Below are 26643 nucleotides of genomic sequence, written 5' to 3' on the forward strand. Positions count from 1 at the left end.
TAAAGTTTATTTGAATTTGACTCGACTAAATGGGTGTCATCTTTTTGGTTTAAGCACACTAAGGTTGAGATCTATAAAGCATACTTAGACTTTGCTCAGACTTTACTTATGTAGTCTCGTACCAGAGTCAACACCTCCCGAGGATGCCTCGTGTAGAGGCGAAACACGTGTCGAATTGTTTGAAGACAAATATTGGCGGAATTAACACTCAACGAAACTCAAAACATTTGGATAATTATGGATTTCCGCAAAGAAGCGCCTACTTCAATAAATTTACTTTTAAAACGATTAAATGATTGAAACTGTGTTTTTTATTAGTTTTTGCGTAAAAAAAACATTTTAATTATTATTGTTGTTGTATGATTGTTTATACTAATGCATCTACTTACGATCTAACTATTTTCGAACATGTATGTTATTATGTCAATAAAAATCTTTGAAATCTTTATAGAGAAGATCAAATGAGATTCGTCACTTGGTATAGAGTATATTATATACATCTGTTAATTTTATAAAAACATTATCCATAAACATATCTAGTCAAGATCGCCGTTGGATGAGGTCAGCGCAGGACCGATCGGCGAGGAAATCTTCGGGGGATGCCTTTGTCCTGCAGTGGAAGTCTGCCGGCTGATGATGATGCATATATAAAACTACAAACGCAAATATATATTACCTTACAACCTGTTGCATCGTAATTCGTACTACGGACTACGAAACGTAATTAGTTCTCGTGTTGAAACTTGAATGGTTACTGACTACGGTTACCGTTGATCGTTGAATGCTTCAGTCTCACGACAGATGTCGGCGAGGCGGCTGGCAGGCCGGTGCTGCGATGGCTATCGCGGGCCGCGCCTCGTATCACCTTATCAGCCCTTATCACTTATCAGTCGTCGCGAAACCTATCGAATTTCAGTTGATTCACGATCGTGCAAATATTAAGTGTGTGTGATTTTAATTGGCGATGATGTACAGTGCTGTATTGTTGTGGGTCTGTTTTGTTTCGTATGTCTGTACTCAAGGTGAGGGATTACATTTTCTTACGTTACGTTAAGTCTTATCAGCTGATATATGGGCATGAAACTTAACCGCTTGTAATGTGTCATTGAGTATTTAACCTAGTGATACAGATAATGTTTGATGCTTGAAAAACTGTAATATTTTGTGTAAAATATTGTTGTATGTGTATTTGTTTATAGAGAAGATCAAACAAGGTTCTTCACTTAGTTGAGAGTATGAACTACGCAAATGGACTTTACAAGTGGGAGGCTCCTTTGCACCGGATGCCGGCTAGATTATGGGTACCACAGGGAAGCATTAATGTGTAAGCATTACTGTAATTCGGTCTGAAGGGCGCCGTAGCTGGTGAAATTACTGGGCAAATGAGACTTGACATCTTATGTCTCAAGGGACGATCGCAGTTGTAGTGATAATGAATAAATAATGAATCATTTTGCAAGAACGGAGGATGAATTATAATAAAATAAGAGACGAGACGAGCAGTACGTGCAGCTGATGGTAATTGATACGCCCTGCCCATTACAATGCAGTGCCGCTCAGGATTCTTGAAAAACCCCAAAAATTCTGAACGGTACTACAACTGCGCTCGTCACCTTGAGACATAAGATGTTTAGTCTCATTTGCCCAGTAATTTCACTAGCTACGGCGCCCTTCGGACCGAAACACAGTAATGGTTAGTCATTACTGCTTCACGGCAGAAATAGACGTCGTTGTGGTACCCATAATCTAGCTGGCATCCTGTGCAGAGCAGCCTCCCACTGTAGGCCGCAGTGATCACTTAACATTACATGAACAAACTATATGTTAGTGTGTTCTCCTTTAAAAAAAGATTACTTGACTACCATCTTACTTTTTCGGCTATGCCTAGTTTGGGGCTATTTATGATACAGTGAGTCAATTAAACAGCCTTCATTCTATGTTTAATTAATTAAGTCTTTTATTGAGAGATATGCAAATCCATACTCGCTCCCTTAAAGTTGAAATTCTTTCTTATATTCTTACCTAATATATAGGTATATTCCTAATTTGAACTTACTTTTAATATTGCCTACCTTATATTATAATTTTTAAACTGAACTGATTAGCACAGTACAAGCCTAGATTAGAGAAAATCGCGTAGCTATAATAGACATTACATAAATTACACTAACGAATAACATTGTAACAAATTAATGTATTCATTTATTGTATAGATTCTATAGTTTCTTTTTAACGTTGTCGAACAAAATGCAAAAGGGGACAAACTTTAGTATACAGCACTTAATGATGAGGAATTTTTCTCTGGAAAAAACTAATTTACGTTACATCTTATTTTATTTCAATATTAATAAATAAAATTTATTGAAGTAGGCGTTACTTTGCGGAAATCCATAATTATCAGGACGTGTTGTCTCGCCAAATTTCGTGCCAGGCGAAACACGTGTCGAATTGTTTAAAAACAAATATTGGCGGAATTAACACTAAAAATACTTAAATCATTTGTTATAATAAATAATTAATAACTTATAGGTACTTATGAGGGGTGGCTGATATAAAATCTACTTTGTTAAAGAAAGTTTTGAAAATCGAACTGGCCACTGCAAAATCATATTCTATATTTATTCCTTTTTCAAAATTATGACGCTTATTTTTTTTCGCTTGCTTTTGTTTTTTTGGCGCGGCTTTGGTTTCACCATGTCGAAAGAAAATTGTAAAATGATGAAATTTGAGCATCGAGCAGTGATTAAATTCCTAAGTAAAGAAGGAAATACGCCTACGCAGATCAGAGAGCGCATGTTAAAGGTGTTTGGTGATTCAAGTCCTTCTGAATTCGTCATAAAGTTTTGGTCGAAGCAATTTAAACATGACTGTGAGAGCCTGGAAGACGACCCACGTAGTGGAATGCCAATTTCTGCTGTTACCGCAGATAATGTTGAAAAGGTGAAGAACCTGATTCTTGCAGATCGGCGAATCAAGCAGTGGGAGATAGCCAGAGATGTGGGCATTAGCAAGGAACGAGTTCATGAAATTATTCACGAACATTTGGGCATGTCCAAGGTGAGCGCGCGTTGGGTCCCTAGAATGTTGACCCCCTTTGACAAACAAAGGCGAGTAGAATGTTGTCAGGCATTTCTAGACCTGGTCAAAGGTAAAGAAGAAGAGACTATCTCTCGAATTGTGACCTGTGATGAAACTTGGATTCGCCAGTGGGATCCGGAAAGCAAACAAGAGTCAATGCAATGGAAATTTAAAGGAGAAAAGCCGCCAAGGAAGTTCAAGGTTCGGCCGTCGGCTGGAAAACTAATGGCCACCGTATTTTGGGATGTAGAAGGGATTTTGATGATAGATTATTTGCCTAAAAATACAACAATGAATGCTGAATATTATGCAAACTTGCTTGACCAGCTTCGTGAACAAATCAAAGAAAAGCGGAGAGGCAAACTCAGCAAAGGTGTTCTGATTTTACTAGACAATGCTCCTGTACACACAGCCTTAACGGCGAGCGAAAACGGCTTCACAGAAATAAACCATCCACCTTATAGTCCAGATCTGGCTCCCTGTGACTATTTCTTATTCAAAGATTTAAAGAAAAAATTGAGGGGTCGCAGATTTTCGACGGACGAAGAAATGAAGGAGGCTGTGACTGACCATTTTGACGAGCAAAATAAAAATTACTATTATAACGGCATGATGTCACTTATTTGCAAATGTCATAAGTGTATTTCACTTGCAGGAGACTATATAGAAAAATAAAAAAAAAACTAGCCATCAAAGTCTTTTCTTTCATAGTTAGGTAGATTACTTATCAGCCTCCCCTCGTATAGTAAGTTATTATTTATAAGTAAGTTATTTTAGTAAAATATAGTACACATTATAATATTGGAAACAAGAAGTTAAGGAACTTGAGACTAACTTACGCTTCCAAGATTAAATTTATGTAAAAATTTGCTGCCAAAATGTTTTTGTATATTCAATATCAGATTTTTACATCAATTTTCTAAATCTTATTTTCGAAGCCATATCGATTGTACATTTAGTTTTAGCGGTTGTTTTTGAAGATTAACCCCCTTATTCATAATGGTCCACTTAAAACAGCCGCTAAGGAGTGTTTTTTCTCATTCTGACTTAGGTCAATAGAAGAAGACAGAGTGAGAATTAGCAATTCTTTAAGTTAGCAGACTATTATGAATAAGCGGGTAAATGTCTACAAACTCCGTCTTGTTCGGAAGTATACGCTGTGGTTTTCTTGTTATTATTTCCTGAATGTCTAGAAGCATCAAAATTAAAGCCTTTAGGTGAATCAACCCATTATGTTACTAATATCTTAATAATAATGCCTAATTTGCGAAGATTATGTAGACGTTTCTAATTAACAATAGGTACTTGCATCGGGGTAGACAGATCTTTGTTTACTGAGAAGTCTGGGCTCATTTTAAAAATTTGATTTTTGAAAACTGATGCAAGTATTATAATTATCATATTAACTAAAACTCTTTCAGTCCAGCCAGTACAGGTTGCCTGGAAGAAACTGCTTAAGCGATAAGGTTGCTTATTGCTTGTTATGTATTCTGTTTATGATTTATTTAATTATTTTTTGGTGTGCAATAAATATATATTCCATTTCATTTCTTTTTGAAATAAAGTCTGATTGTGACTTTGAGCTAACTGTAAGGAAGGTTCTGGAAAAACTATTTCGTCTAAGTATTATTAAATGCATTCAAGAACAATAAAATGTTTTATCTCTTGCTTTGTAGGTATTACGTACGAACCTATAACTGCCATCGTGCTTGTTACCGGTAAAACAGTATTAATTGTTTTAATATAATTAAAAAAATATTAATTATCAATGATTATTAAATTTGATGTCATACTCGTACATACCTTTTGTACAGATTTCTAGAATTTTTGTAAACATAGATCACAAACATTAACAATTTTATTTTAAACATAAGTATAGGTATCTTATTTATACAAAATAGCTTCAGTATCAATAAAAATTACTCCGTAAGTTTATCAGACCGTAAACCTTCCATTACTAAAGTTTATCTACAAATGGATAATTTATTGCATGTTGTCGAGTTCATAAAATAAATGTGGTTCAAAAATAAACTGAATGCGTTGTGTCTGTCCGCCGACTACGGTTTTAGATTTCTCAAAGAGAATTTTTCTATTCGTGAGCGAAGATATCGAGTTAATCCTCTTTTCAAAGACATGTGTTTCATAACAACATGTTCATCATAGTGTTTTACAACTCTAAATAATTGTAGAAGTCAAGAAATATAAAGCTAAAAGCTATGCTACATAGGAAACATGAAGTAGCATTTTTTATGAATAATTTTACCTACTTATTATTACTAACTTAGATTAAGGATTGGTCTCCGCTGCGCTCCAACTAGATACCGCACTAACTAAGAACAATAGCTTTTTTATTACGGCAACTATTAGATGCTTGTGTGCGTGGCATCTTGACACTCAATGGCATCTTTCAAATTTTGTAACATACGCTTCGTGTTATTTCACATTGATATTCAGATTTGTATGAAATTGAATTTGAAAATTACATACAACTTCAAATTTTCGCCCTTCTATGGTCTACAACTATTTTTGTATCGCGATTAAATATTATTCTATTCCATCCACAGATACGCAATAGAGTTGCAAGATGGCTATCAAATATTAACATGATTATTGTAGTACGATATATTTGGTAGGACTGAGAATCGGTCGTCATCTATTTTTTATACCCCAAAAAAATAATTATTGATTTTTTTTTATTACCTTATATAGTAATAAAAAAAAATTTCTGCTGCAATACAAGGTCTGCTGGTTCAGCTAGTATGACTGCATACTGCATCGTATTTTTACGGTGGATACAAGTTGTACCTACGTTTCTTGTCCAATTGTTGTTCCAACAACAAGAAGTATTGATCATTTGATATACTCACATATTATACGACCGAAACAACTCTCTTGAAACAACTTGAAAAGAAAAACGGCTTTTTGTGTAACATAATTACTGCCAGGCTGTTTTTATTTACACTGCATTCCGTATTACTTATAATTACTATAAAAAACTTAAGGAATGGCGGCAAATGAATCTAAGTAAATTTATATTTTCAGGAGTTATAGTGTTTACCCCGTCCGACATTATAAATCCACACCATAAGCCGCTAAACATTTTTTTTATATAAAAATATGTTTTTAATAAGTTCCACAATTATTTATCTCTCTGACGATGTACTGCTATTACTATCTATCAATCATATGTGTACAATATGATTGTTATATACCATTTTGTACGATAAAAAGTTGTTTTTTTTAGTCCATAGTAGAACACAAATGTTCCAAATGTGAATGTGTGTTCCAAAAAAAGTATATAAATCTTTGGTTCTTAAAATTGTAACTGTATTTATGGCCGGACTCGTTATAGGTTTTCTTAAGGAAATACGGGACGAGACGAGCAGCACGTTCAGCTGATGGTAATTGATACGCCCTGCCCATTACTATGCAATGCCACTCAGGATTCTTGAAAAACCCCAAAAATTCTGAGCGGCACTACGATTGCGCTCGTCAGTCACCTTGAGACATATGAAGTTAAGTCTCATTTGCCCAGTAATCTCACTACGGCGCCCATCTGACCGAAACACAGTAATGCTTACACACTACTGCTTCCCGGTAGAAATAGAAATAGTTGAGTATTTTACGCAGTATTGCTGTTACAGATATTATGTAAGCCACATAAACTGTGTTTCTTGGGAACATCAAGCGCGCATCTTAATATAAACAAACCTAAATTAAATATACCTAGAAATACTATGGCGGTACAACATTCTACATTATTTTGTATTTATTGCTATAGGTAGGTATAAACATGACTTACCCCCACCCCCCCTTATTATTTTCGATTATCGACTATTACGAGTTGAATGCCACCGCTCAAGGACCTAATTATTTCTAGAAGGTACCTACACACACACACATACTCACGCATTGTTCCCGTCGGGGTAGGTAGAGACAATAGAATGCCACTTGCTTCTATCCCTAAAAACCTCACGCGCTTCCTCTACATTCATTACTCTTTTCATACATGCTCGGTTGCGGGTGCTTCGGACCTTTCCTTTTCTCAAAACGTCACCAATTTGATCGATGAATGTTCTACGAGATCTCCCGCGACCGACTTGACCACACACACTTGCCTTATATATTTGATAAGTCATTCTTTCTTCACTCCTTCGCGCCAGGTGTCCAAACCATTTCAGCATTCCTTTCTCAGGCATTGTCATAACATCTTCTTTCAGACCTCAGCGCGCTCGTATTACCGCATTCCACCCCACACGGGTGAGGCTGATTGATAGAATTCCGATACTAAGCAGTGATCGCATCTCAACTACGTTAATTCTGCATTTATGCTTCTTCTGCCATACCCAACTCTCACTTCCGTACATTAACGTGGCGACAAGCACTCCATTATGAACAGCCATTCTTTTGACACAGTCTGGCCGTTCATAAAGGCATGCATTCACACAGTTTTCCGCAGTCACTCTCCTTTCAATATCACCTTCATATCTTCCGTCTCTTGTAAACATGCTACCCAAATATACGAATTCTCTAACTTGTTCTACCCTTTCATCTTGAATCGTAATATTCTCAGTCAAACTTTTATCATTCTCAACCTCTCGCTTTAAAGCTCTCGTCCAAGCAGTCCATAATTTGTTGCAACTCATTCGCCAATGATGCAAAAATGACTTGATCATCGGCATGCAAGAGGCACTTAACAAACAAACCTTCCCTATTGATCCCACATTGCATTTCTCTCACATCATTCATGCTAGCTATAAAAAGGTTGAAAAACCAAGGCGACACTACACAACCTTGCCACCTTTGGCGATATCAAACCAGCCCGAATAGGCACCATTATCCGAACACATGCTCGAAAATCCCTGTGCAGAGATTTCAGAGCCCTTATCAGAAAATTGTCCACACATAACACCTTCCATAATTCCTTTCTATTCTTAATTATTTCTTCTTAAAGGCTTATGATAGGGTATCATAAGCCTTTTCCAAGTCTATGAACACGCAATTTGCTTTCTGGTTTTTTGCCAGACATTTTTCAGTGATGCAGCGTAAGGAAAATACTTGTAAATAAATATTCGTAAATCCTATTCCCTTCCAAAATCCCTCTTGCACATCTCATACCCTGCCATTAGTCACATTCATTACACTTTCAATCAATATTCTGGCATATACATTCTAACAACACTAAGAAGGCTGATCACGCAACAATTTTGACATTCCTGCTGCGAAACTTTGCCTTTATAAATTGGGACCATCACTGCCTTCGTCCAATCGTCTGGAACTTGGTCCTGTTTCCGACATAAATTAAAAAGGCGATGCAGCAGGCAATTTAATGATATTTATGCGGTATAATAATACTATCATTGGTTATATTTAATACTAGCTGACCCGGCAAAGGTTGTTTTGCCATATAAATTATAATTCACGCGGTAGTTTTATTATTAATAGCCTATGTGTTATTCTGGTGTGTAAGCTATATTATTGTAAAGTTTCATCAAAATCCATTCAGTAGTTTTTGCGTTAAAGAAGTTCAAATATACATCCAGACATACAAACTTTCACATTTATAATATTATAATAGGACCTTCTTTATTACAATACTGTTCTTTCTCTTGAGGAATATTTTTAATTTATATTGTTTTGTTACAAGTGCATACCTACATATTTATTTATTTATTTAAGGACATCCAGTTACAGTTACACTAAAAGTAATCTTAAAATAAGTAAATGTCTAAATAAAATTGTAAGTGCACTGAATATAGGTGCCACAACATGCAAATCAAGTAACAAAATATATCAAGTACATTAAGTTCAAAACTACATGAACTATTATTATCTACTACATTCAAAAATACTTACTATTAATATAGCTTAAGAATTATAACTAACTTAAATACTATTTAACAATATTCAAAAATTTCCGAACAGCAGTCTTAAATGCAATGAGTGACGTGTTAAATATGTCTACAGAAACATCGAGAGAGTTATATGTTTGGCTTAGTCTAGATATAGGAGAGTGTATTTTCAGATTAGTACGAGCTAACGGCAAACGCAAAAGACCCAGGGGTTTATATGGTAATCGGCGAGGAACTCTAAAAGTGAAAGATTCAAGCAATATAGGGCAATCGACAAAACTTCGCAGTACTTTGAACAAGAATACCATATCTGATAATTGACGACGAACTGATAGGTTTTCCACTTTAAAATAATTCAGTCTTTCGACATATGATTTATGGAGTTTGTGTAGACCAACCGAATATGACAGGTGTCTCAAAAATCTTTTTTGAATTCGCTCAATGCGTAATTGGTGAACCTTATAGACTGGTGACCACACAACACTGCAGTATTCTAAGGTACTCCTCACAAAGGCGTTATAAATAATAATCTTAGTGACCCGCTCACTTTTTAAAATACTTACAATTTCTTAATATGAAACCAAGAGTTCTAGAAGACTTAGCTACGATTTTGTCAATATGTGGGAGAAATGTCCGTTTATTATCGAAGACTACTCCTAAATCACAAATGCAATTTACCTCTTCCAATGCTGTTCCACAAAAGTGGTACCGGGATTCAATGATGTTATGTTTGCGAAATTAAAAATAACATTGTAAATTTTATATGGTGACATTTCGAGGTATTTAATAACATTCCATTCTCCGAACACCAACTCGACAAACTTGAAAGATCTTTCTGTAGCAGTTCAGTATCCTCAGAGGTTCTAATCACTCGGCAAAGCTTGAGGTCGTCAGCAAAGAGAAAAACTTTGCTATTACTGAACACAGATACTATGTAATTAATGAACACGTTAAATAGCCAAGGGCCTATGTGGGAGCCTTGTGGAACACCTGAGATTGATGTGAATGTATTCGATTTATAGCCTTTCACTACCACGTATTGCTGTCTAGTCAATAAGTAAGAGGCAAACCAATTTAGGGCTGCCCCAAAGATACCATATTTTTCTAGTTTTTTAATTAGTAGTCCGTGGGGCACGGTGTCGAACGCCTTTGAGAAGTCTGTGTATACAGAATCTACTTGGTGGGATGAATCAACCGCGTCGACAAGATACTGAAGGTAGCTGACGAGGTTCGTATTGGAAGATCTTGCTTTAACAAAACCATGCTGTTCTAAACTGAGCGATTGTTTGAAATGTTTTTCTAAGTATGGACATATTAAAGCCTCGAAAATCTTAGCAAACACGGGTAAAATGGAGATTCGATACCTCCACATGATTTCCATTCTTGTGTATTGGGACAACTTTAGCAGTTTTCCAAAGTGATGGGAAAATACCTGTTGCTAGGGATCTGTTAAATATGAGATAAAGTGGAAGACTTAGGACAGAACAGCAGCTTTTCACAAAATAAGATGGGATACCATCCGGCCCGGGGCCTTTGTAAGGGTCAAGTCTTTTTAAGTATAGAAACAATTTTGATCTAGATATATGCAGATTACCTAAATTGTTATTATGGTTATTACCAAAAGTTTCGTTACTCGTTGTTAAATTATACCCGGTTGAGGAACTGTAAACTGAGGAAAAATGTGATGCAAAAAGATTACAAATTTGAGTTCCATCTGAAGCAGTAACATCTTTGTATATCATTTTATGAGGGTAATGGTTAGACGTACCACGTTTCTTATTCAAGTAGGACCAGAAATATTTTGGGTTGCTACCGATACTCTCTTCAATATCTTGGATGTATTTGTTGTAGCAAGAGATGGTATACGTTTTGCATCTCTTGTTTAAAATGTTTAATTCTATTTCGTCCAGAGGGTTATGATATTTTCGGAAACGGTGTAGAACTTTTATCTTTTCTTTAGTCACTTTTATCAACGCTTTGGAAAACCAATGCTGATGGGTACTATTCCGAAGTTTTGTCTTTGGTACAAATTCATTTATTACTTTATTTAATATACAATAGAAGCGACCAACCATTTCATCTACATCTCCACTATCCGAAAATTCACTCAACCAATTTACTTTATCAAGTTGGTCGATAATTTTCTGATAATCTGCTTTTAGGAAATTATATCTAACTTCCCCAAAATTAGCCCTAAGTTCCTTATATTTATCATTTAAGTAAACTGATATATCCAGGGGAACACGGTATGGGTTAATTTTAACTAGTGGATTATGTGATGCATTTACTTTGATGTTAGGCATATTACTTAAAACTAGGTCTAAAATTTTCAGCTGGTTATTGGTTATATTATTATATTGAAAAAGATTATTAAGAGAAACAAAATCAATTAGGAGATGACCCAACGAGGAACCGTTATTAGTTATTGAATCAGTAGATCCAGGAAGAGGCCAACTAATAGAGCGCAAGTTGAAATCGCCAATGACGCAAACATTATGTATATTTTCGGAGACATGATTAAAATTATCAATGAATTGTTTCAATATATTTGGTTTAACTGGAGACGGAATGTACACAGCACAAATATGAATTACGATGTTTTTAGAAAGTTCAACTTTGACCCAGAGATCTTCACATAAGCTCTCCTTGTCCTTTAATCTAGAAGAGCATAGTTTATTTGAGACTGCTATCAAAACTCCTCCACCATCTTTAGCTGAGTAGAAACCGGTAACCACTCTCGCGATCACGCCTATATAATTTATAACGATTGTCAAATAGTTCGTTGTCGTATACTCCACTGTTTAACCACGTCTCCGTTAGCACTAATATGTCATAATCTAAGCATGCAATATTACAAAGAATATCATGAGTCTTAGTCCGAAGACCTCTAACATTTTGGTAGAATATTTGTAATCGATCGAATTTTATAGCTTAAATCACCAAAAGAGCTTCTAAATGAGGCAACTACTGAATTTTATCTAGGCTACTCTCATCTTTTATATAGATATATTCAGAGGTCTCTGTTTTTCGAGCAAATACTCTACCATGCTTAACCCATACAAATTTGTAACCCTTCTTCTTGGCCCTGCGACGCGCCTCCGCATGTAATTTTCTATTCACTGGTGATAGATGTTCTCCTACATAAATCGGCACTTTTTCTCCACCCATACCAATGTGACTTGTATTTAGCTTGTCATTTTTGTTGGTGTTTACTTTATTAAATTTAATCACGCTGGCCAACAGGGAGTCGCGAATTCGGGGAGTTGCCAACTTTACGATGATTGCACGAGGCCTACGATCTTGTTTGTTGAATTTAGCGACACGGGTAAAATGATGTACGTCACTTTCTTGGATCCCGCACGAGACAGTCTTCGAGAGTTGGATAACAGTTGTCAAAAGATTTTCACTTTTGTGCTCTGGAACACACTGAATTTTTAAATTGCAGGATCGATTGTTTTGCTCCATGACTTCAAGTCGAGAGGACATTTCATGGATGGTACTCTGTAAAGACGTATTGTGGCTACGTAGATCCTTTAGTTCAACCGCCTGGTTGGCCAATTTCTGCTTCATGGTTTCATGTTCTGCATTCATAAATGTAATATCCTCCTCTATTGATGTTAATATTATTAAATACACACCAATAAGTAATACCTATATAAGCTAAAATGTAAAAATAGCAGCTTTTGGTACAATAAAATACAATCTCACATCCGGTTACGAAAGTCTCAAAAAATACCATAACTCTATCATAACGTAAATAAAAATACCACACTGGCACACTTAATTGGATTACTCTACGCTTGGCGCCAAAAGCGATTCAACAGCCGGCACGTGCACCACAGGAACTAATAAAACTGTTACTTGTCTGTGGAGAGGCTTGATAGTTCCGACACCTCATAATTACCTTTACACTATAACAATATTCTTGCATAGTTGTGATGAGTTAATTAACGTGAAATTGTATTGGAGCCTTCAATATAGTCGTCCCTACATGATAATAAGTTCTATAATTAACAATTACATGATACTCTGTAGCGTAACTTATTACATTAAGCTTTTAACCAATGAAATAAAAAGAGGTTCTTTGATTAACGCGAGAGTTACACATTTAAATATTATTCTTTTAAAAGGATTAAAACGCGTGTAACTGTAACTGTATTTTTGCATTCGATTTTTTCATAAAAGTTACATTTTACAAGACCTTTCCAGATCTCGTTTACAGGGGGACATTATGAAGTTTAGCGCCAATTTAGCGCCATTCATTGCCTCGGACGCTGTATTTGCACGCGTTTTAATTCCTTAAAAATGTTTTATTTAAATGTGTAACACTAGCGTAAATCAAATAAAATAATATTTACTTTAATTTAATTTATTTATATGGCATTTTAATATAAAAAGATTTATGCCATTATTCTTCGTATGAACTTTAACTTCCACGTTCATCCGTTTGCATTTTTTTAAAGTGCAAAGTTTTCTCTTTTTTTTATGGAATAGGAGGACAAACGAGCGTACGGGTCACCTGGTGTTAAGTGATCACAGCCGCCCACATTCTCTTGCAACACCAGAGGAATCACAAGAGCGTTGCCGGCCTTTAAGGAAGGTGTACGCGCTTTTTTTGAAGGTACCCATGTCGCATTGTCCCGGAAACACCGCACAAGGAAGCTCATTCCATAGCTTTGTAGTACGAGGGAGAAAGCTCCTTGAAAACCGCACTGTGGAGGACCGCCACACATCCAGATGGTGAGGATGATATCCTAACTTGTGGTGTGTCGTGCGAAGGTGGAATTCGGCGGCAGGAATCAGGTTAAACAGCTCTTCGGAACACTCCCCGTGATAAATGCGGTAGAAGACACACAATGAAGCGACGTCTCTACGCAACGCCAAGAGATCCAGCCGTTCACAGAGCACTGAGTCCCCAACAATTCGAGCTGCTCTACGTTGCACGCGGTCAAATGGATCGAGCAGATACTGGGGTGCGCCAAACCAGAGATGACAGCAATACTCCATGTGTGGCCGGACCTTCGCTTTGTAGAGCGCTAGAATGTGGGCCGGCTTGAAGTATTGCCGTGCTCTATTGACGACGCCCAGCTTCTTCGAAGCCAATTTGGCTTTGCCCTCCAGATGGCCACGGAATTGGCAATCGCTCGAGATTTCGAGACCCAGTATTCCGATACTAGGCGCGGCTTTAAGAGAAGTGTTCTCGAAGAGCGGTGATACGACAAATGGGGTTTTTTAGTGGTAAACGCGCAAACTTGAGTCTTCTGGGGATTAAATTGGACAAGGTTCAATTTACCCCATTCCGCGACCTTCTCGAGAGAGGACTCGATAGAAGACACAAGTTTCTCCCGGCACTGGTCGACGATTTCCCGAAAGAGACCTGCATGGCCCGTGTATACGGCATCACCAGTGCTGTCGTCCGCATAGCATTGTATGTTGGAGGTGTCCAACATATCATTGATATGCAGAAGAAACAGCGTAGGAGATAGCACACAGCCTTGGGGCACTCCAGCATTCATGGGCTTCGGGTTCGAGCAATATCCGTCGACAACGACCTGTATGCTACGCCCAGTGAGGAAGCTGGAGGTCCACTTGCACAAGCTCTCGGGAAGCCCAAATGATGGAAGTTTTGAGAGGAGCGCCTTGTGCCATACACGATCAAAGGCCTTTGCTATATCCAGGCTAACTACCAGGCCTTCCCCCTTGCTTTCAATAGCCGCCGCCCATCTATGTGTTAGGTATACCAGAAGATCACCTGCCGAGCGTCCATGGCGAAAGCCGTACTGTCGGTCGTTGATCAACTGGTGACCCTCTAGGTATACTAAAAGCTGGCGGCTAATTATGCTCTCCATGATTTTAGAGAGCAGGGAGGTGATAGCAATAGGCCTGTAGTTCTGTCTGTCTCCTTTTTTTGGATCGGATGGACAAGGGCTTATTTCCATGAGTCAGGGACTACGCCTTTGGAATAAGAGTGCCGGAATAAACGCATTAGCACCGGCGTCAACTCAGGGGCACACGTTCTTAGCACGATTGGAGAAATGCCATCCGGCCCGCTCGACTTCCTGACGTCCAACGAAAACAGAGCTCGCCTAACAGTTTTCTGTCTGAACTGTACTTCAGGCATACGTACGTATATACTTTACGTACCTATTAATGTAAGTCGGCTTGGGGTAAGTATGTAAATTTTTGTTGGGCAAATGATAAATCAGTTTAAGAAACCCCTTTAAGGTTTTCAAGGTTGTATCTTTAGGGAATATACAACTCTATACAATAAATACATTCTAACAAGTTACTGGTGCATTATCTTCAATTTAGTGGCGGTCTACAGTTTTTATAAAATAATTGAATAGCGTTATTATTTGACTAGTGTCATTTAAAAGCTTTTTAGCTATTTACTTGCACAAAAGCGTTTTTAAAATTAGTAATCACATAGTCTGAGATATACCAAAGTTTTGACGAGTTTCTTAGGCAGTGCGATTAAAACGAATTACACTTATACCAAATGGGAGTCTAGTTAAATAAGATACATAATAGCTTCAAGGGTAAATGTATGCACTTTTATAATAAAATCCCAGCCACTGTTCACGCATTATCTATAAATAAATTTAAATGTTTTATTAAAAAACGGCTCTGTCGTAAATCCTACTACTCCACAGCTGAATATCTAAGTGATCGGACAGCCTGGGACTAGATGATGATTATTTTATAGCAATGGCAATGACTTTACAATATTGTTTATTTGATTAAAAAGAGCGTAAAAAAAATGCTGGGAGAATTTATAATCTCAGAGCGCCATTTGTTTCCGAAGCGGTAGTAGTGTCTATTATATTAGAAATGATATGAAAAAGAATTCTAAAGGAATCAATTTTGAGAAAATAAATGCCATTTATGCCTTTTAAGGGCGTTACGTGAATTAAAACCTTCTTATGACAATTATTTATCATCATATCGTTTCGCACGGATACGTTGATATAAAAAGGGTTCAATACTCTGGGCTTATTACAATATACTTTATACAAACAAAGTGGTGTTAGAAATAACAATGAAACAGATGAAAACAAAAATGTACATGAATTATTCACGCACAAATTAATGATGTAAGCGATTACTTCATTCTGCGGCAATCTGTTTCATGTTCAACCTGATGTTTACGCCCACCAACTCTGCTAATTTAATTATATTAAAGTTCAACTATAACATAATAGTATTCCGTAGATCTGTATATGATAATGAAAATGGTATTTGTGGCTCAATCACACCTAAATCACTGATCGTATCGACATGAAACTACCACCATTCGATGCGAAATTTATCCTAGATGGCTACTTATTTTTCGAATTGCGACGTTCTTTCATTAATTAATTCAAATATTAACATGGTATAATCTAAGTGAAGTATGTACATAAATTAAAAAAACGTATTAACTTCTTACCGAAAAAATATCACAATTAAATAGTTCTAGGTCACAGGTAGTTCGCCTATAATTAGTTTATTATATTTTATTTTACAAATATTTATTTTACTACTTACATAACTGAATAAAATTTTACTATAGAATGTTTTGAGTGAGTCCCGATAAGGGTCTAAACGTTTCAAACTATCGTTTGGTATTCAAGTCATCCGGGATATTGGTGAGTTATTCTACAGTGATCCATCTCTTTCCCATTGTCTTAGCAAATTTTCGGGCATCAAGACGTAAGTAAAGGTTATCATACTTACGTCCGATCAAAACGGCGGGAGATATTGTGTCAGTGTTTGGGCCCGGCACATTCCTCGACTCTCCATTAGTTCTCATTTTTGATGTTATACATCTTTAGGCGCGTTATGAAAAAATGATGAGAGTGAAATTTTAAGACGCGCGCGCATCATAACACAAAAGTAACAGGTTGAAGTTGGTTCCTAAAATTTTCTGACGTTTGCGTCACCCGATATTTTTTTTGGTTTCTTCGTCCATTATTAGGACAGGCAAAGGGTTCAAGCCCATACAGCCGTATTCATTATTTAACAATTAATTGTCAAAGCTGAATATTGCAAAGCCCAAAAATTGTTCATTCTAAAAACGTAGAATAGCACGAGGTATAAATAAATCATTTTAATGATTTTTGCTTCTTCATGCGTGCGTGTATACATAAGTACACACACACTTTTGTTTATGTGTGCTCTCGAAGCGCTCTCACCTCCCTTCTAAGTAAACCACAGATCGGTACAGATACGGGAAATAAGATGGCAGCCCATCCCCTTGTTATCGGGCGGACATAGTTTTCATTACGGAATAAGAGTAATAAGTATCAGCTCGATCCATTTGACCGCGTGCAACGCAGAGCAGCTCGAATAGTCGGGGACCCGGTGGTCTGTGAACGGCTGGATCACTTGGCGTTGCGTAGAGACGTCGCTTCATTGTGTGTCTTCTACCTCCCTTATCACGGGGAGTGTTCCGAAGAGCTGTTTAACCTGATTCCTGCTGCCGAATTCCACCTTCGCACGACACGCCACAAGTTAGGATATCATCCCCACCATCTAGATGTGTGGCAGCCCTCCACAGTGCGGTTTTCAAGTAACTTTCTCTTACGTAGAACTAAACAATTGATTGAAATACTTCCTTGCGCGATGTTTCCTGGTCAATCTCACAATGGTACCTTAAATCTTACCGTTGGAACTGCGGTGATCATTTACCATCAGGTAATCCGAACGCCATCCTCCTTTTTTTATGGAATAGGAGGACAAACGAGCGTACGGGTCACCTGGTGTTAATGATCACCGCCGCCCACATTCTCTTTCAACACCAGAGGAATCACAAGAGCGTTACCGGCCTTTAAGGAAGGTGTACGCGCTGTGTGTGTACGTGTCATATATATTTAAGTTTGTGTCGTGCGATGGTGGAATTCGGCTGCAGAAATCAGGTCAAATAAAATTTCAATAATAACAAACAAATATTAAAATATACATACGTTATCTGCAAGATGGACGTGCTGAGTGTTTTATTAAATTTTAGTCATAATCCGAAGTCGAATGCCGGTTTGTGTAGTTACTAGTGAGTTACTAGTAGTGACACTGTGTAACAAATATTACACGAAATAAGAAAGGCATGCAAATAAGATTTTTTTTTTATTGAATAGGAGGTCAAACGAGCGTACGGGTCACCTGGTGTTAAGTGATCACCGCCGCCCACATTCTCTTGCAACACCAGAGGAATCACAAGAGCGTTGCCGGCCTTTAAGGAAGGTGTACGCGCTTTTTGTGAAGGTACCCATGTCGTATTGTCCCGGAAACACCGCACAAAGAAGCTTATTCCATAGCTTTGTAGTACGAGGGAGAAAGCTCCTTGAAAACCGCACTGTGGAGGATCCAGATGGTGGGGATGAAATCCTAACTTGTGGTTCTACGCATTCAGGGAGCTGTTCTTATAAGAATTAATCTAAGTAGAAGTAGTTGACATAATAAATATACGGAGTGTATTGTACAGTCATCGTCAAATATCTATTCACATTCAAAATCAGACTACTTATTTTTCTTCAAGACAGCTTACTGTCTTGAAGAAAAATAAGTAGTCTAATTTTAATAGTAGTCTAGAAGGACGAGACGAGCAATGCAGTTCCGTTCTGGATTAGAAGAAAAACTTAAAAGTTCTGAGCGGAACAACAATTTCGCTCGTCACCTTGAGAAATAAGATGTTAAATCTTATTTTCCCAATAATTTCACTAGCTACGGCGCACTTCAGACCGAAACACATTAATGCTTACACATTACTGCTTCACGGCACAAAAAGGAGCCGTTGTGGTACCCATAATCTAGCCGGCATCCTGTGCAAAGGAGCCTCCCACTGGTATTATATCACTTCTAATGGTCGCAATAATCGGTAGTAATAATCGGTAGTAATAATAACCAGCAATAATTCTTTACTGGTATATTATACTGAAAAACACAAATGAATGTCAATTTAACAACAATGTCAATATTTTACTTTTCTAATTCCTTGCATTTTCTGAACGATAAATAATTAAGGACTTAATAAATAATTTTAAAATAAATAATACATAAAATAATAAATTTAACTTTTATTTCGACTCTGTCTGTTACTTTTACTTTGACTATGCCCTTGTCACCATAGCGCATGCACGAATAAGTTGGCAAAGAGTTTCTTGCGCCCGTTTTTCTCAGGTCTGATGCATACATTTTTCGAATGGGTGGTAAATTTGGACGTTCAATAAGCGATTTTTAAATACTATTGGGAATAATAATATTTCAATTTAAATTTGACCATTCCTTATGCTGTTGTGTTACATTATTGTCTTTCGCAATGTACACTGTGAACGTGACTTTTATCAATTTGGGAAAGAATTATCGCAATCGGAAGAACGGTATGATAGCACAGCGTATATGAAAACCATTCAGAATACCATTTCTTTTGAGCTGACTTGTATGTTTTTTTTGTAGTCTTAAACACATATCCAGATTCCAAATCCAAATCAGTCTTAACACTGAATAGCAGTATAGTTTGAGGGAACTTTATGTGAATAATTGCTAATAGAATAGACCCTTTCGCAGTTCCGAAGTGGAGAGGTTTTAAATACTCGAACGGTCAAACTGCGAAAAAAAAAAACAATGTAACAAGAAAGCATAAGTAATGTGTCAAATTCAAATATTTTTATTCAAAATAGAATAAAAAATTACTTATTAAATATCAAAAACTACATCCCATCCGAAAATTTATGACTCAGACCTAAGAAGAACCGGCGCAAGAATCTCTCCTTTGCACAGGAAGCCGGCTAGATTATGGGTACCACAACAGATCCTATTTCTGCCGTGGCCCGTGAAGCAGTTTCGATCTGAAGGGTCCCGAACCTAGTGAAATTACTGGCCAAATGAGACTAAACATCTTATGTCTCAAGGTGACAAGTGCAATTGTAGTACCGTTCAGAATTCTTGGGGTTTTCAAGAATCCTGATCGGAGCACTGCCTTGTAATGGGTAGTTCGTATCAATGACCATAAGCTGAACGTCCTTCTCGTCTCATCCCTTATTTTAGAAAAAACCTTGTCAATATCATAATGTACCTCTTATAGAAATTGTAGAAATAATGTTAACGGGACGCTTGTCTTTTAAATATAAATGTTACGATTAGCTATTGTAAGATCAAATATTGTGTGAATTCAATTGTGTGTACCCAAGCTATTCAAGAATGTAAACATTCGGGAACTTTCTATTCAATCTCACGAAGCACGATAATCTACATCCACTAATCATTTGGTGAATACAATTAATTCTTTTGTTGAGTACCGTTAGCTCTTAGCCTATATGACCTAGTTAAGACATTTTTATTATAATGTTAGAGAAAAATGACCGTTGATATATCCCTAGATTATCCGATAGTAATTTATGATATTTTCGTGAGTAATATAAACAACATTTAAACTTTTTAGTATGACAAAAACGCCGCAGCCTTCTAAATAAGGAGTCGTGAATTCCATATTTAACTTGATATCAAATGTACAAACGAATTTTAACAAAATAGTTATCTAAAGTATTTTATGTTACCCAAAGTTTCACACACTTAGGGGATTAAAACTGAATTTATTTATAATTATTATGAGATAAAATTAACATTATTCATTTCAAGTAACGGCTATACTTGTCAACATGACTTTGAGTATACCTAGTACAGGATTCGAAAGGGAAAAAAAAACATTCACCAATCCGTTAAATGGGTGAAATTATTTATGTAATATGTTAAAAAATATAAAGCGAATGGCCTGTCGGAAAGAAAATCTATTCATTTATAGTAACTAGCTGACCCGACAGACGCTGTTCTGTGTTAAAAAAATGATGTAAATATTCGTATAAGGTGTAAGAATCAATACTAATAATTTGACCTCATTTGTTTAGTAAATAAACCTTTAATCATAATAAAGATATTTTCCTCATGAACGCGGGCACTATATCTGTAGATTATGTATGAAACACTTTCTAGGGTTCCATAGCCAAATGGCAAAAAAAGGAACCCTTATGGATTCGTCATCTCTATCTGTCTGTCCGTCCGTATGTCACAGCCACTTTTTTCCGAAAATTAATTTTGGGGGTTCCCCATACTTAGAACTGAATCTCAAAATTTTTTATTCATGAAATCCATACGTGTGGGGTATTTATGGATAGAATTAAAAAAATGGTTTGAACGAGTTAAATCGTAAACCGCAATTTACCTTTCTATCTAATTAAATATTATTTTTAAGTCTCGTGCCAGATTTTGGCGAGGCGAAACACGTGTCGAATTGTTTTAAAAACAAATATTGGCGGAATTAACACTAAAGAAATCTTAAATCATTTGTATAATTATGGATTTCCGCAAAGTAACGCCTAATTCAATAAATTTTCCCAAGTATATTGTATTAAATATATCGTTGTCTTGTACTTCATAGTACAGGCTATGCCTAGTTTGGGACAAGATAATTTGTGTAAGAGTGTGTCAATATTATTTTATTATATTATTATTATTTGAGACTGTATAGTCGCGTAATTTTACAAACGAGTTACTAAATACTCTAGTATTTCACAATTACATTGTATCTACATACCATGGTACTCGTGCATATCTATGTTAGCTGCAGATTTTATCAGCAGATAAGATTGCGCTCCCTAATAATAATGTTACATGTTTTGACCGACGAGTAACCTAAATAACCCATTAAAATATGCTTATGATTTTGCAACGTTTTCCTTTCGGAAGTGGAACTCATTCGAAAAATATTATTTATGTAGTTTAATGATGGCGCAACTGGGATTGGGAATTTCAGAAAAAAAATAGGAAAACGGTTGACCCTAAAGGGTATCCCTATAATTTCCAGCTAATTCCATACCTTAACGCTTCAAATTGTACTTAAGACGATTTTTAGCTCAAATATAATTTGTGTTATATTTATGTGTTTATTACTGTATTATTATTGTGGTTTTAAAGAGTATTTGAATCCCCCCTTTCTTCACGCTGTTAGCTTTCGTCTAAACTTAGTTCAGTTGGTAATGATCTAAATTTGAATATGGAATAATAATACTAGCAGCATTTCCGCGTTGGATAGTGATCTGTTGGCCAAAATAGCTGCCAGCGCTTGGGTTTCCAGTTATTAGTAGCCCTATTGAGGTGTGTAGAAAGTACTTTGTGGTACTAACATTTTAACTTACCAGCATATGTATAGTATATAATTCCTTTTATTGTTTATCTCTGTTGGATAGATCGTTACTGCTAGTAACATCAATTTTATAGTAATATTGAGAATGAGCACAGCGGGATACTGTCATATTATGTTCAGTAATAATCCGTATGGTGTTACCACACCAATTACAATGGTACAATGTATCCATTGCAGACGCATTTCTTACGAAGTAGTGGTTATAATACGACGTTCTACATGATGTTCCCAAAATTACTAAATATAATACAAGCTGTGTATGTAATTGTGTTCATGTTTATCATAAGTTACCGAATAAGCTACACTGGCCTGCAAAACTAAGTATCCCACTTTTCAAATTAAATTTTTTTCGTAACTATAGAAGGTAGAGATTTAAGATTAAAAACGTTTTGTTGCAAATTTTATAGGCTTTAATTCTTAGAAACTAAAATTATACATTAGTAACATTTTTAACTTAAAAAAGATAAAACAATGAAAATAGACATTTTTAGTTTAGTGTAAAAAAATTCAACTAAAATGTATGTTACATGTTATTTAATTTTTAATAACTGGTATTGCCTCCTCGAGCTCTGAATACAGCTTCGAGTCGGTTTGGCATACTGAACACTAGGTTTCGGAGCCAATGTTGGGGAATATTCTCCCATTCTTCTACCAGGGCCTGCTTTAGTGCCCTGAGGGTAGTAGGTGGTGCTCTGCGATTTCTGACTAGCCTCCCAAGCTCATCCCAGGCGTGTTCAATAGGGTTGAGATCAGGACTTCTTGATGGCCAAGCCATCACGCTGATACCGACCTCCTGAATATACTCTTGTACGATATGAGCCGTGTTTGGCCGGGCATTATCATGCATCAGCATCGATCCATCACCCATATCTGCTAAATACGGCCCTGCATACTCATTGAGAATCTCTTGAGCATATCTTTGCCCAGTGAGGGTGCCATTTTCTATGGCTACTAGCTCTGTGCGACCTTCTGAAGATATGCCAGCCCATACATGTACACTGACTCCACCGTATTGGACTCTTTCTGAGATGCAGGCTTGAAGGTATCGTACACCAGGTCGCCTGTAAACACTTCGCCTTCCATCAGAAGTGTAAAGGGAGAATCGAGACTCATCTGCAAACAAAATTCTTGACCATTCTTCTTCATCCCACTGCATGTGTTCACGGGCGTATCGCAGTCTCGCTACTCGATGCTGTCTCTCGAGTTTTGGGCCACTCGCTGGTCTTCGGGGTTTCAAATTTGCTTCAGCAAGTGTTCTTCTCACTGTACTGTCACTAATGTAATCCCTCCGGGTCTGAAGTAGCTGTTGCTGGACTTAAACTGCATTTTGGTGGCGATTTCTTAACACAGTGGAAATAATATAACGATCTTCTCGGCACTGGTACACCTGGGTCTGCCATTACAAGGTCTCCTCAGATGGTGTCCAGTCTCTTCGTACCTTCGCTTTACCTTCTGGACCGTTCGTACCGTCACACCCACCATATTCTTGCAGTGCGACGCATACTGATGCCTAGTTCCAGAAAAGCCATGATCCTAGCACATTCTTCAACTGAAAGAGGCATGATAAATAAATGTTATGTGCTTTTTAGCATAAATTTTTAAAACAAGACCCATCGATCTTGAAAAAAATTTAAAACAGAAAGAAAAATGTGAATGGTAAAATTGTAATTCGGAAACGTCCACTTTGAAAAAGGAATGGTTTTGTTTTTGAAGTTTTTTTTCAGCAAATTCTTAAAAGAATGTTACTGACTATAAAGTTTTATGTACAAAATTAAATTTTCTTTGGAGTCCTTTTTATTTCGAAAGTATATCTTGTGAACTTAAAACGTTATCCCAATTTTAAAAGTGTGATACTTACTTTTGAAGGCCAGTGTATATTGTGGGGCGATGTATATGCTTTTATAACAAGATTCTAGAAAATATTCAGACAAAATTATTACGATATTTAAAATAATTATGAAACGTTTGTGTGGTAAAGGTTACTATAACATAAATGACTTTCTTAATGATTCCACAGATTGGGAATGGAGCGACCGCCCTCAGGCTACTAAATAATAAGTTGAATTATACAATATTACTTTGTAAACATATTTCTTGATGAAAAAAAAAGCCCGCCGAGTTTGTTACGCCGATTCTTTTCAGGTCTGAGGCATTCTGTTTGGCATGGGTGGTTTTTTTTCTTGTCTTACTTTCAATAAGCGATGTCACATCCTATTTTGAATAAAAATATTTGAATTTGAATAGCATTAAAATTTAAATTCTAGATTATTTAAGAGTAAGCTATATAGTTGGCTAAATTCTTATAATTTTAATAGTGTTAAGGAATTCGTGGATAATCAAATTCTGATATTAATTGTATTAAGTTAAATATTTGTATGCTAGGAATAGTGCTAGCAAAACATATAAGCTCATTATTATAATATTTTATCACCATTGTACCTATATTATGTTTTTTGTAGATTAGTATATTATTATTATTATTGTTGTATTCCTATTTTTATATTCGGGTTTCCATCATTAGAACTCCGAAACTTGTTCGATTAGCAAACGTAGTTTTTAAATATAAAAAATATACTTAATATTTTATTAATCAAATTAACTATTATTTAACTTAATTTACTATCTGTTAAGGCGAAAAGTAAGCAGAAAACACGCAAACATGGTGTTTTTAGACAAGTTTTGTGGTGAAAGTATAGCATTTCGAGCTATGAACACTACTTAATCCTGTTACACATACCCTTAAGTCTTATTTGTAGGTTGCTAATGCTTGCTGTTGGTTATAGTTAACACTGCCGAGCCTTTTTGAACTACCACTTTTCTTTGATGTTAAACAAGGTTTGTGGCATGGCGTGACACATTTTTTTGGTACTTCTCTCAGAAAAGTAATTCTTATAGCTTGTACTTTTTTGTGTAGGTTCATTTATTCTGATTAGTAGTGAATAACGAGGATTTAAGCATATGAACTGTTTTCCACCCAAGAATTTTGAAAATATTGGCTTTCTTACATAGATGCCGGGTCGGCAGCCGTGAACTAATATCGCTCAAGGTCGCTGGTATTTAGTGTCGCCTTAATAGACTAAACGTACGACAGTTTGTTCGAACCGATTTTCTTACTAAGACTAAAATATTATTGTTACTCAGATAATTTTTAATAATGTTTACATATAAATCTTTCTATTGAATCACTCTATCTATTGTTGAACTGAATTTACAACTTCAAATCCTGTCAATAGTTTAAAAGATCAAAGCGAATAGACAGCGGAAGCGACATCATTTCATACTATAGATAGTAAACGCGGTATAATCCTAAAGGAAAATGGCGAGCTTGCATCTATTTTGGGACCCACTGATAGAGATAGCGCCCATCTTGGTAACATAGTTATAGTTGTAGAACGGGATAAAAGTAACAAAAAAGCAATTAATGGTAAGTCTAAAAAATTTAGATTTTAAGTGCTTACTGTATCATAAGGTGTATAATTTAATTATTGTATAAACCTATCTATACAGGTTATTAGTAAAATGTATATAAGCACCTACACTTATTAATTACCTAGTTGAAAGTTAAGATTACTTAATAGGTAGGTACCTAATGCATTTATTTTTCGTTTTTCATAAAATCAACGACTGTATTGATTTAATTTAATAGGCGATGAAATAATTTTTACTGTAGCTTTTACAACAAATTCAAAGTGAACTTTAGCTCTATAAATGAGCATCTTATCGAATAAATAAAATAAGATTTAATAAAATGACAACCGACATTTACCAGTAGGAAGCTCCTTTGCACAGGATGCTAGATCGGCACCATTTTCTGCGGTGAAGCAGTAATGTGTAAGTATTATTTTGTTACGGTCTGAAGGGCGCCTTAGCTAGTGAGATGACTGGGCAAATGAGACTTAACATCTTAACCAGCGCAATTATAGTGCCGCTCAAAATTATTATAATTTTCAAGAATCCTGAGCGGCACTGCATTTCAGGACTTATCAATTATTACAATGAAATAAACGTCCTGCTCATCTCGTCCCTTATTGTCATATACAAATGAGTTATAAATTTGTAGACGCGTCGGTTGTATTTTTATCAGTTCATTAAACTGTAGTTTTGTTTCAGTACAAGAGCAATTGAAGAATAAACTAGTATGTATCGAGCACGAGGAATGTGGTCCCTGTCTGTCTGCAGCTGTCCACTGCCGATGGTGTGCTGACCCCTACTACCCTTCCACGGCTCCGAGGTGTAATGACGACGAGAGGTAAGGCATCAATCTGGAATGATTATGAATTAAAGATATTTGTGCCTGTGACTTCGTCTGCGTGGATTTCGAAAATATTGGTACATCAGTTCCAAAGAGTCACAATTCAAAAGGTTAAAAATATCCAGTTGTTACTGTTTGAAATGAAAATATTTTAGACTTATAAAGAAACAATTGTGTGTATTTATTACATCATTCATTCAAATATCAAAAGTCGCTTAATTGTGTCTCTTCTACCGCATCTATCACGGGGAGTGTTACGAAGAGCTGTTTCACAGATTCCTCCCGCT

At 36.3% G+C, this 26643-nt stretch overlaps 1 protein-coding gene across 1 annotated transcript in view; it reads left to right on the forward strand.

Annotated features, from left to right (window-relative positions):
• Positions 1 to 808: 808 nt before the first annotated feature.
• LOC126977456 (integrin beta-nu) overlaps positions 809 to 26643 on the forward strand; it is a 52790-nt gene continuing 26955 nt past the window's right edge. Inside the window, exons 1-2 of the mRNA XM_050826257.1 lie at positions 809 to 1022; positions 26215 to 26353. Of these exons, the coding sequence (XP_050682214.1) occupies positions 965 to 1022; positions 26215 to 26353 (197 nt within the window). The 5' untranslated portion in view covers positions 809 to 964. The remainder of the gene's footprint in view (positions 1023 to 26214; positions 26354 to 26643) is intronic.

This window comes from Leptidea sinapis, chromosome 45 (assembly GCF_905404315.1).
Source record: "Leptidea sinapis chromosome 45, ilLepSina1.1, whole genome shotgun sequence".
In the NCBI taxonomy this organism is placed as follows: Eukaryota; Metazoa; Arthropoda; class Insecta; order Lepidoptera; family Pieridae; genus Leptidea; species Leptidea sinapis.